General features: G+C 36.5%; 1 protein-coding gene across 1 annotated transcript in view; it reads right to left on the bottom strand.

The window, feature by feature from the left end:
- PAH (phenylalanine hydroxylase) overlaps positions 1-12,588 on the bottom strand; it is a 39,179-nt gene that overhangs the window by 17,803 nt on the left and 8,788 nt on the right. Inside the window, exons 3-4 of the mRNA XM_039338189.1 lie at positions 7,471-7,654; positions 640-728 (exon numbers count right to left, since the gene is read on the bottom strand). Of these exons, the coding sequence (XP_039194123.1) occupies positions 640-728; positions 7,471-7,654 (273 nt within the window). The remainder of the gene's footprint in view (positions 1-639; positions 729-7,470; positions 7,655-12,588) is intronic.

Here is a 12,588-nt window from a genome sequence, read left to right on the forward strand (position 1 = left end):
CTCTTAATAACTCTGAATTCACATGTTAAAAAAAAAAACAAAACCAAAGTTTTTGTGATGTTTCTCAATCTCACAAACACTAGATGGCACTGTTGAGCTACAATAGAACTTTCCTCCTCCAACGTGGATATTTTTTTACCGAGATTTCTTTTAAATTGTGACACTGCATAATAAGTAATTCTGAAAGTTGTAATTATTGTATCTCACTGTGTTAGGGATCGATGACAGATCTACCAAATTGTAAAAAATCATACATTCTTGGAAATGGATAGATTTTTTGTTTAAATTATCTATGCACATTTTCATCTGCGCCATTTGGATTATAAGACATTCCCTACTTGTATGATTCTGACTGTTTCTTTTAAATATGCCCCTAACTTCACAAAGATGGAGCTTTATACCAAAAACCACAAATGAAGGTCATAATACAGATTTTTGTTTATCTATGGCAACCATCCTGGTGCCCTCAAAATGTTGCTTTCGGCTCAACTACCAAAATTCTCAATTCTGGAATGGTACAATCTGAGTGATATTTACATTTTAAAATGTAAAATTGTATATGAGATTAGAAACAGATTATTTTTTTAAATGACTGGGTAAAGATTTTTTTTGTCTTTAACAGATATTATCCTTTCTTACAGGATGATCAGCATCCAGTTCTGCTCCATAGCTGAGGATCTGATTGGCAAATCTGTCCAGTTCTTGAATAGATCTTGGGAACCATGGCACTAAAAAGCAGAAAAGAAACACCAGTTGTGATTAGTTCCCTGACACTTCATAACAGGGTAAGGAATATTAAGTTACTCCTATTACTTTATTCAATATTCACTTGACCTTTACACTGAAACATAAATAATAGATCATTTACTGTATAACATTGGGTTAAAGAGTGGAACTGCTAGTTTTGTTCAGTAAATTTTGCCCTGGTGGCTGAGAAAGAGCTCAGTGGCTTGCCCAAATAATTGGAAAAAACACAGATGAATATATTGGAGGCCATTTTCTAAGCCACTATTTTTCCAGTTTATATTATGCAAGAAGTAAGCAACTATTGTAAACAAACCAATAAGGCCTGTCTGAATAAAATGATTGGTGTAAAAGAAAGGTGTGAGCATAGAACTCTTACTAATTGGACCACTAAAAAAGATTAAAATATATTGAAATGCATCCATTTTTTTCTCCTTGGCAATGACCTCTTGATAGACTTGTATTCATGTTTTCCATTTCCATTTTTTCATTTTCATTTTCTATTCACGTCTCTCCAAAACTTTAGTTGTATTTCATATACATTACAGAATATTAAAGTGAACAACAGTCTATTTTGCATATATAATATCCATTTTGTGCTGTGCTTTGAATATTTGGTGTGATTACTGAACCAGGATCTTAGGGAGAAACATAAAACATCTCCCTTATCGTCTCTGAGCTGTGTTCATTTTTCACATTGGTCTATTTTATTTCTTTTGATTTGCAGAAATCAGGACTTTCTTATGAGACTTAGTCAGGATTTAAATAAACATTACTGGGTTGTTGTTTTTTGAGCCACTAGATGGCAGCAGTAGCAAATATTATAGCTTTGAGCATATTTGTGCATGAAAATCTCTTTTTAAAGGACATCCAAACTCTTTGGAGAAACAATTGTGCCCTGGAGATTTTTAACAAAATAATTGAAGCAAGACACCCAGTTGGATCCATGTCTGTTATGATCCTCATGCACAGTAACTCTCTCAAATACTGAGGTTTCTCTTATGAAACTGGATGCTTGTAAGACCCACAGTTACATAACTTGAGCCGTTCAGGACCTTGAGAGCTAATTTCTTGACTCAAATTCTACAGATCAAAAAACTTTCTTTCATTTTAAAAATTCTCTTTTACTTATTGCATTCGTGCAATCCTACTCACATTGCTTGGCATGTTATAATTAATAGTGACATAGTAGCATCATATACATGTAAGTAACCAACTTATTGACTAAGGACCTTATTTAGGACTTTGAGGGGGAAAGACCTGCTTAAATTTATGTATCCTAGGAAGAGGCACAAGTTATAAGAAGAGGCTAGATTCCCCCAAAAGAAGTTAAAGGGCATTTTCAGAAAGTTTTAAATTCCTTTGTTTTGCATAACATATTAAATTTAAAGTTGAATAACGTTCAGAACCCTATTGAGAATAAAGAGTATTCAACATTTGGCTACCCTTGCAGATATCACTGGCATGGTTCTCTCAGTAAAAAGCAGTCTGGTTAGTCAGACCAAAAGACTCCAAGCAGCAGCATTGTTTCCTACAACAGACAAAAAAATGCCTACGGAAAGCTCATAACAGCGAGCACAGTATTGTGCTTTGTTATTTATTTCCCAATAACTCTAATTTCAAGGCACTAGCTTATAGACATCCAGGCTGGTAATGATGTTCTAATCCTTCAGGAGCTTGTCCAATCAGAACCAATGTGCAAAAAGTGGGTTGCATATACCTTACAAATATCCTTATTTAGACCTTTCCAATCATTCCTATGCATTAGATAGAATAGAATAGAATAGAATAGAATAGAATAGAATAGAATAGAATAGAATAGAACCTATACCATCTCAAACAGGTGATTGTCTAGACTCTAGTCTCTTCTTAAAAATCTCCAATGATGGAGCGCCCATGATTTCTGGAGGCAAGCTGTTCCACTGGTTGATTGTCCTCACTGTCAGGAAGTTTCTCCTTAATTCCAGGTTGGTTCTCCCTTTGATCAGTTTCCAGTCATTGTTTCTCATCCTTCCCTCTTCCTTGTGGCAGCCCCTCAGATACTGGAATACTAGCTTTTTTGTATTAGCTTTTTTGGTTGCTGTTGGCTCATAGTCAAGTGATCATCCACTAGGACTTGAAGGTCCCTCTCACAGTTATTGTTTTTAAGCCAGGTCTCGTGCAATCTGTACTTGTACCTTTGATTTTTCCCGCCTAAATGTAAAACTGCTTTTCTCCACATTGAAACTCATTTTGTTGGATAGGGTGCATTGTTCAAGTTTGTCAAGATCTTTTTGGATCCTTAGTCGGTCTTCTGGGGTGTTGGCTACTCCTGCCAGTTTAGTGTCATCTGCAAATTTGATGAGTTCCCCTTATATTCCCTCATCTAAGTCATTTATGAAGATGTTGAAGAGTACTGGACCTAAGATGAAACCTAGGACATACAACTCCCCCCTCTTAAATGTTTAGCATTTTAATAATGTTATTTGAATACATTTTTAACCTTTCACTGGAATAGTGTCCTCACCTCCACTGTAGCTGTTTATTTTCATACTTAGCTTTATTATTCTGATTCTACCTTGAAAGTGTATTATAGAAAATGAGGATGTGTATATGTGCATTTATGTGGGTCTGTCCATCAGCTTTCCTCATCCTGATTCTTCCTAGATATGTTAAATTGTAGCTCCTTCATTGTCATTGTACAATAATAAGAACATTTGCTGATTTGGAATGATTGGGTTTAAAGTGCAACATACATGGAAGATGGGAGCCAGTTGGATGTAGTGGTTAATGCAACAGACTAGAAACCAGGGGAGAGGGAGTTCTAGTCCTGCCCTAGACATGAAACCATCGGTGGGCTGGTCATTCCTTAGAAGAAGACAGTGCCAAGCTGCTTCTGAAATGTTATACCAAAAAACCCTGCAGGGACTGTCCACCTACTTGCCATAATTTTGAGTCAAAATTATGAAAGAGATAAAATATAACACCCGCAGGGCAATTTTAATGCATATATATAGGAGCACGAAGCCGAAAACACCAGCCTGAAGATGACAAATGAGACTTCGTTGAAACGTCGCCAAGACACTTCCAATTTGACGCGGGAGAAAACCTGAATAACCAAAGACCTACATACAAACACCTGCGAAAACCTCAGAATATATATATACACACACACATATATATAATGCATACACACACACACACACACACACACACACACACACACATACAGAACTAATCCCAAATTAATTTATATTATTTCATCCCATATAAACATGTGAAGGACTGCTTTTTAGAACATGCTGAGATATTTCTTTTTCTGAGGCTGTTAATGAATGGCCAGCACAAGCAGTTGCCACACTGACACTCCATGGACTTCTGTAGGGCCCACGCAAGTTGTTTAGTAATAAATATTGATTTGTATGCAGGAGGAATAGCAGCATTTTATGGTCCTGCTGGGGACACCCAAGTGGTGACCAATTTGCTAGAGGTCAGATGCTTAATGGGATGCTAATCAGCTATTTATATGAGAGTAAGGAAACCAAAGAGATTCAGAGATTCTCCAGAACTTTGCCCATTTTGGGGAGGGGGTCAATGACAGGACTTCAATATTTATTGCCATTTTCAGCTCAGGTTGGAGCCTTCTTTAAACATGGCCAACTGTTCTGGTCAGCCCCAGGCCCCCAAGCTAACAAGGCTTCTACAGACCCTCAGCTTCCAACTTGTCTCCAAACTGTAATAAATTATTTCTATTTTCTCACTGAAACTGAATCATATTTAATTATTTCGCTCAGGACTCCAAGGAATCTAAGCATACTGAAAGCACTACATTGTGTCTTCATGACAATTCATTTGAACCTTTAGTGCAGTTTGATTATCAATTATACAATTACCCCAGAACCCTGTGATCAAAACCATAATTCACTATAGATATCCTGAAGCTTTTGGGGCCAGTTGCCAAATTTAGGATTTTGAGAAGTTATTATGGGCACTGTTGCAACAAAATGCAGTTAACCTGGCAAACCACAAAAGTCCTTTTCATCAGAGGGTAACTATAATAAATGTAAATAAATAAATATCCCTTTAATGTAGAAGGGTCTGTCTGATGCACAGCTTTCTTCTGTCTTTTTTCAGTCTCTTTATCATTTTAGTTTTCTAAAACTGCCTCTGGGGTTTTGCAGAGCCCCGAAGCTTGTTTAATATCAAAAAACTATTAGATGGGGCAATTCATATTTGAGGTTGGGGCTTTGTTTTGTATTACAGTAAGATAAAATCTCCTTTCTGCTGTTAATGGCTAAATTCTTACAGCACACAGAAGTACTATTCGCTCAGGTCTATCTCAATCTCACTGCAGAGTGTTACACAAACTCAGCCAAAGTGTGAATTTAAGCCTTGACTCAAATGTTAAATGTGGGTATAAGAATTCTGATCATAACAGAGATATAAACTCTAGAGACTTATACTAGAGCCTTCTGATGTATAAACAAATGGTTCTCTTAAAAGCAGGGTGGGTGGGAAAGCCTTCCATGCTGTGTGATTGAGGAAAATGTATCACAAATAAATGTTAACTGCTCTGTGATATTCCTAAGATTAATGATCCTGCTCTTAGTGATGGGCAGGATACCCTATCCATCACTATCAATTTGTCATCAAGACTGTACGTATCTCACCATCTGCCCAGCTATTGTGCAGTTGTTGTGTTACCATCAGAAGCCAATTGGGATAAAGTAGTTCAGACCTGGCTATTTACTGGTATGTGTGTGTGCTTATTGCGTGCTTTTATTTTTTTATAATCTCTTTTGTCCCTTCTCTTTATCAATCATACCAGTTGCACAAATATGTGGTTTTTCTTTTAATTTAGTCTCTGATTATACATTTACGAATGTAGACTGGGGGTGGGGGGGAAGAGATATGTACAAATCTAGTAGAATGTGTTTACAGATACCTATATATACAACAGATCTTTAGATCTGGAAACATATTGATCAGGTTGGCTATAAGCAAATCATTTGAATGGTCTTACTCTGTGGATTTGAAGTTTTTTGTTATGGTACACAAGGCTTAGAAACAGAAAAAATATTCCTTCTGGACTGCCAACCCCACTGCACCTTTTAAAATATATTATTTGTATAAAGCTCAGCTTTGACTGTAATATTACTATGTACTAAATCAGGGCTTTAGACTTCTGTGTAGTCTGGTGATGATCTGTTTATGTATACACAGACATTTGTTAGTATTTCCTAAATACTAATCCTAACCTCCAGGGACTACAAGTGACCTAAGGATGGAGCAGATGGGGTTGGCATACTTTTTGCCTCTTTTTTGTGTTTTCAGACTTCATAGGATAGTTTCCATAAAATCGGAGGCTTAATGCATCTATTTTTCTATATGTGTGTGGGAGGGGGGGCAGGGATTTCAAAAAGTGCAACCATGTATCTGACACAACCCATCCAATAGATCAGGATAACCTATAAAATCAACAAATAAATAAAACTCAATAGTTGGGTAGATTGTGCCACCGTGAGTTCAAGGGCTGCAGAAAAGTGGATCACAGATCCCATGAGATATGGGTAGCATATCCTGTTTTTTTTAAAAAAAATCATTATATCAACCAGCCCACAATGATCCATCTTAACCAGATTTATTTGAACATATAACTAACATGTTTCAATGGTTCTTACTAAGATGAGTTGCATAATTGCCTCCAAGTAGAACCTTCCCCCTTATTTCTTTCCTTCCTTATTCTTTATGGCAGAATTATGATAAAGAGAGAAGAATCAAGATATTCCTTTAGCCTCCAAAAGTAATTAAACTTTCAATTTTAAGTTATTGTGGCTCCCTGACAAGCCATAACATTTTGCCTGTCATGTTCCTTTCCTTTTTTCCCTTTACAATGTCATGGGTAGGACACAAAAGAGAGGATAAGAAGATTATCAGGATTCATTTCAAGAAGATACTATTCCCCTTTCATGTTGCTCCCAGGAAGGAAAAAGACACAGCAGACCTAAAGCATTTTAAACCAATCTTTTCTGAAATCCTATTAGGATCGCACCTGCCATTTGAAGAAACCATGATCAGAAGATTTGGATGAATGTACATGAAACAAATGTTTACTAAACATGTAAGTTCCCCTGACTATATTTTCTTCTAGATTCTATATACTGAATGCAGGTAAGTCATAGATATATAAGTATGTGCATGAATGTAGTCTTGTTCTAATTCTTTGATTTATTCCTATTAGAATTAAGAAGTTATAAAAATCTTTGAATTTTTATGTTATCTTCTTATGAATGTGGCATGAAATAAGTTGTCCAGATAAAATAACTATGCCCAGGCCAATAAAAAAATAAGTATAATTGGAGATAACACTCAGGACAATTGACCTAGTTTGAGGCTATGTCAGTCTTGCTTGCAGTCATTCATGAATCTGTTTTATTTGGTTGCTGTATCAGAAGGCAGGACAGAATGTAATATTTGAATAACTAAAACATTTTTCTAAATAACTCAGCATAATATGCCTTTTAACTTATATTTATATGCAGTATGCACATTTCAGGATATCACAAAGGAATATCACAAAAGATTAAAAGCAAAAATGTGTCCATCATTTCTTTGTTTGAAAAATGTGGATCAGGCTGGCAGACCTTACAAATGCAAGCCAACTGAAATTCTTGAACATCCCTTGGTAAAAAACAGCAAAAGCTCCCTTGTACAAAAATTTGTTAGGTTGAAACCTTTTTTTCTTACCTGCATCCTTCCTCTTTTCACGTGAAAGTTCATGAACATTTGCTCTGATGTCATCTCTCAAGGTCTTGATGATATCTGGAAGGGCAGAAATATTCTTGCTCTCCAAATTAATGAAAAATTCATATTCATCTTTATTCAGCCGGGAAGGTCTGGATTCTATGTGAGTCAAGTTTATCCCCTTTTCCTAAGACAATGAAATAAATAATTTTTTTTTTGCAGGTGGCCTAGAAAGTATCTGACAATGTATTTTCTGTGGTCTGTGAGAGTATAGTGTGTATACTTTATAAGATATTCTAGTTATTTTTAAAAAATAAAAATGTATATTTCTGAACCCCACAGAAAAGAAATTGGTAATTGTGTTATACAAGATTATAGGCATGTATATGCTATTATAATAAAGATTAAGTTGATATTTCTGTAAAACATGAATATAACAAATGTCCTACCTTTCTTCATTGCCAACTACCCTTTTCCCCAAAAGTAAGGCCTACCCTGAAAATAAGCCCTAGCTTGATTTTGGGGATAGGCTTAATATAAGCCCTACCCCAAAAATAAGCCCTAGTTTTGGGGCAAAGTACACACTTAAAAATCAAGCTAGGGGAGGGGTGGGGCGGGTAGATCTGCCCCACACACCCCGCACCCACTTACCTGGTAGCCAGGCCTCTCCTTGCTGGCCCACTTCTTCTGCAGCGTCTTCTGCAGCCAGGCCTGCATTTCGTAGTCAGAGGCCTTTCAATCCATAGCTCGGTTCTGCAAGGCCTCTGCAGCCACGGACCAAGCTATGGATTGAATCCATAGCTCGGTACTCAGCTGCCTAGGCCTTCTGGAAAGGTCTGACTGCAAAATGCAAGCCGGAACGCATCTGCAGAATGAAGCTGCTCTTTTGGCTCCAGAAGAAGTGGACCTGTTGGGTGGGGCTATCGGTGCCAAGGATAAGACATCCCCTGAAAATAAGACCTGGTGCCTCTTTTGGAGGCAAAAAAAAAGTAAGATCCGGGCTTATTTTCAGGGAAACACGGTATTAGACCAGTGGTCATTAATCTCAATGGCTATTTGGTACCATTCAGCTCACAGACATCTTGATTCTCAATAGCAATTGCTAGGGAACATCAATACAAGGTAACTATTGTCTCCATCTTCTGTCAGGGGCTTGTTGTGATCATCACATTGGCCACTGGGAAATAGGATGTTGCATCAGGTGGATCCTTTTATGTTCTCCTATGAAGCATTTTTGAGGAAAGTTTACTTACAGTTACAACCCTTACTGTTCAATCCATTGGAGGCATCAGAAGGCCAGATAACAACCTCCCAAAATGAATACTGTATGGAGACTTACCAAATGCTTACACTCAGATCCTTCCAAGTAATACAGTAGAAGGCTCAAACATGACACAGATATGTGACACAGTTACTATCCCAGTAAACCAAGAATAGTTCCAACCCTCTTGTGCAGTATGAAAGAAGGCAAGTACCTCCATTTCAATAGCTGATTTGAGAAACAATCTTGTTACATATATGATGACTTAATGGCAGGGATGTGTCATTGCAGTTTCTCATTGATTTATTTTTAATTAAAAGAACCTAACAATATTAAAGATCAGGTGGGGCAGGTCTAATAGTTCTCAAAGAAGGTAGACCCAAGGACTATATACTCACTCCATGTCAAAGTTACATTTTCTTTTTTTATATAGTTGTGATCATGAAAAATGTCTATTTGAAAGACAGCTACAAAAATGAATTGAGTATTAGTGATGTGTGGTTTTAAATATCACAAATACATAACAACACCAATATAGGGAGGTAGTTATTTTTTTTCCAGAGCTGAATATTTAATATATTCAAGAGCAGGGTGTTAATGGCAGAGAGAGAAATTCAAAAGGACCATTTGCTCAGAAACAATGTACACTACTGGATCTGTCTTTTCTGAAGTTTTAAGTAATGAGCAACAAAGATGGGCTAAACTGTTTGGCCAGATACCAACACAACAAGTTGAAAAGGTCAGAAGTGCATTCAAATCCCCTGGCACAGGAAAGAGATCGTCCTAACAGGGATAGCCTCCATGCAAAGACCTCTATTAACCAAGCTGAGCCCTGAGGTCAAGTTGTTTTAGCTCTCTAAAGATCTGCACTGGTCACAGACAATGCTTTGTATTTGCTATTTAATTAGGTGCTCACAAATCATTAGAGGGCTCCAGAGCTAGGGAAGGGTGAAGTTTAAATTACTCCATGTAAGATTTATTATGATCAAGACCAGACCCTAAAACTCACAGTCTGCTCTAAGCAAGAATGCTACAGTTGGCTCTAAACAGGAATATTATGTTTAATTATAATTCCAATTTACCATAATTCAAATAATTCCATCATTGGAATTAAGATTTGGGATTTATAGTGAAATAGCAAGGTTCTTTCTTTCAAGAAGTTGTGGTATTTCATGAAATTAATGAACTGAACAGAGAACACTAGATGGAAATGTGAAACTTTATCTTCATCTCTACTCTTCTTCCATTGCCCTTTTGAGCTCGAGAAAGGTTGCTGTATCCACCATTTTTTTTTAATAATTGGCAGAAGCCAATGATCAAGGGGTCCTGAAAGATGACAAGTGATTAATCCCTCTAATTCTATACAGCATAACAGATACATGCTTAATTATTATTAAAGACATACTAGGGAACAAGGACGCCTGCATCTTGAAATCTATACTTACCTAGTCATATACTGTAATCTGAAGATAGGCTGCAGAAACAACACAACACAATTCCTACCAGCTACATCTATGGTTTCTTTAGTTGTGTTCTGGTGTGGTGGATCAGATGGGAAAGGTGAAAGGTGAATTCAAAGAAATAGTGGGAAATATAAATAGATAGCCAGATCCTTTCATTTTTTTAAAGGAGCCAGATGGGGGGAAAAAAAAAACTCCTGAAAGCATCAACCAGTCAATTATCTGCATTACAGAGCACTGTGGATCAAGGATCTAAGCTGATAAGAGTCAGCTTCCTATCTTCATTTTTTTTATTATTTATTATTATTTTTTTTTTTGCCTTTGTGTGACAACAAAGTTAGGATTGCAATATGAGTATCTCTCATTTTGACCAGCAACTAAAGGATAGTTGTCTCGAAAGAAGAGAATATTTATAGCTCAGGACTGAACTGCTGGGTCCTTAGCACTCTCTGAGCTTGACTGTTATCTTGAAGATGTTTCATTACTAAACTACGTAACAACATCAGTGATAGTAGGGAGTACGGTTTGCTCTCATTTTATATATTAGTGGCTTAACCTAGCAGTGTTGATGGGAGTGATCTTAGTGGTGCCTTGATTGGTCTGTTTATTGTTAGCTTGTTTGAGTAGACAAACAAGCTAACAATAACACTCAGACATTCAAAACACTCAGACAAACTAGCTAACAGTAACGCTCAGACATTCAAAATACTCAGACAAACTAGCTAACAGTAAACAACAGACCAATCAAGGAACCACCAAGACCACTCCCATCAACACTGATACTAGTATATAAAATGAGAACAAACCATACTCCCCACTACCACTGATGATGTTGCCCGGATTGATAATGAAACTTCTACAAGAAAACAACCAAGCTCACAGAGCACCAAGGATCCTGCAAGATAGTTGATTTGAAATTTTAAGCCTAGATTCCATGCTAAATTTTCCCATTTATTCACTCTCCCCATAAAGAAAAAAAATGAAAGAGCTTCAAGCACAATCCCAAAATCCCATTCATCTGTCATGGTGTGGAAGGAGATAGAATTTTATGATCACTTCCACTAATTTCTATTACACTGTTTATATGTTTTATCAGTTTATGTTGTATATTTAGGTCCCCTTAAAGCCATGAAAAGAGTTTGTGCAGCTGGTATCAAGCTCTAAGCATTTCTCACTTTCATATATTTTTGCAAATTTTTATTCTCTTATCAGGGAATCAAGTGGTGACTTTGAGGTGTACCTAATTTGTTTACAATATCAATCTTTACTGGTAAAGCGTGGATGATCAGCAAGATAAACAAATATATTTACTTTTGTATGTTGATATAATATTTTCTTCCACTATGCTTGTCAGCTCCTACCCCTGTGAATTCAATAAATATCAAGTTCTGGAAAAAACATAAATATTAAATTATTTTCTTATCAAATTATCTGTGCCGATTTCATAATATTTGAGCCTATGTAGAAAAAAGGATCAGATTTGTTTTTTCAAATGCAGATATATTAACTAAATTGAACTGTAAAAAATTGCTGTGATATTAGAGTATGTAAATTCAGCAGATATGTAATACCTTTCTTTTTAAAATTTTAATTTTTTAAAATAAACATCCTAACCATTCCTTTGTTTCCCCTTGTGGAAAATTCTGCATTATGTTTGAACGTACATATATTTTTGCATTTCTCACAGCAGAGGAACAGATGGTTAATTTTTAACTGCTTCAAACAAACACATTTGATCTTGGAGTTGCTCTGAATTCATGTACAAACATCACTCCCCCATGAAAAAGCTCAGCACATGATCATCACTTCCTCTGTTGCTAAATTATGTTGCAAACATGAGTATTTCAGCTAAAGTAAACATTGCTGAGTTCATCCAAAATGCTGACAGATAGTTACAGCTTTGATACTTATGTAATGAACCTGGAAGGGGAGAAAGGGCAGCCATCTTTCTTAAATGTCCCCTAACTTGCTGCATGTTTTTATAACAGGGGTGCAAAAAAACATCTCCCCCAGAGACCCCCTTCAGAATCAGTGGCTCATTTTGCATTTTTGGAAACACATCAGAAGAAAAACAAGTATGTTGGACAAAGCCTTAAATTAAAAACATTTATCCCATATCAAGAATAAGAACTCCCTTTTTCTGTTGAGGATGCAAATAATCTAGGAAAGGCTTCTTGCTGGTGGTAAGTGGGGCCAAAGCCAGTGATGGGTTTTGGCTGGGTCCAAAGTGGGAGATACTATCCTTTTTTCTTGACTTTTTCTTTCCACCTTTTTGTCTGTTCTTTCTCCCTGCCAGTGGTCTAAGCAATCATTTTTACTTGAGGATTTAAATGGCAGGATGAAGACAGTATTTAAAAATAACTGAGGGAAACTCTATACCATTTCAGACAAATGGCTGTC

Source organism: Crotalus tigris, unplaced genomic scaffold, assembly GCF_016545835.1.
Source record: "Crotalus tigris isolate CLP2741 ecotype Arizona unplaced genomic scaffold, ASM1654583v1 scf7180000017694.5664430, whole genome shotgun sequence".
Taxonomy (NCBI): Eukaryota; Metazoa; Chordata; class Lepidosauria; order Squamata; family Viperidae; genus Crotalus; species Crotalus tigris.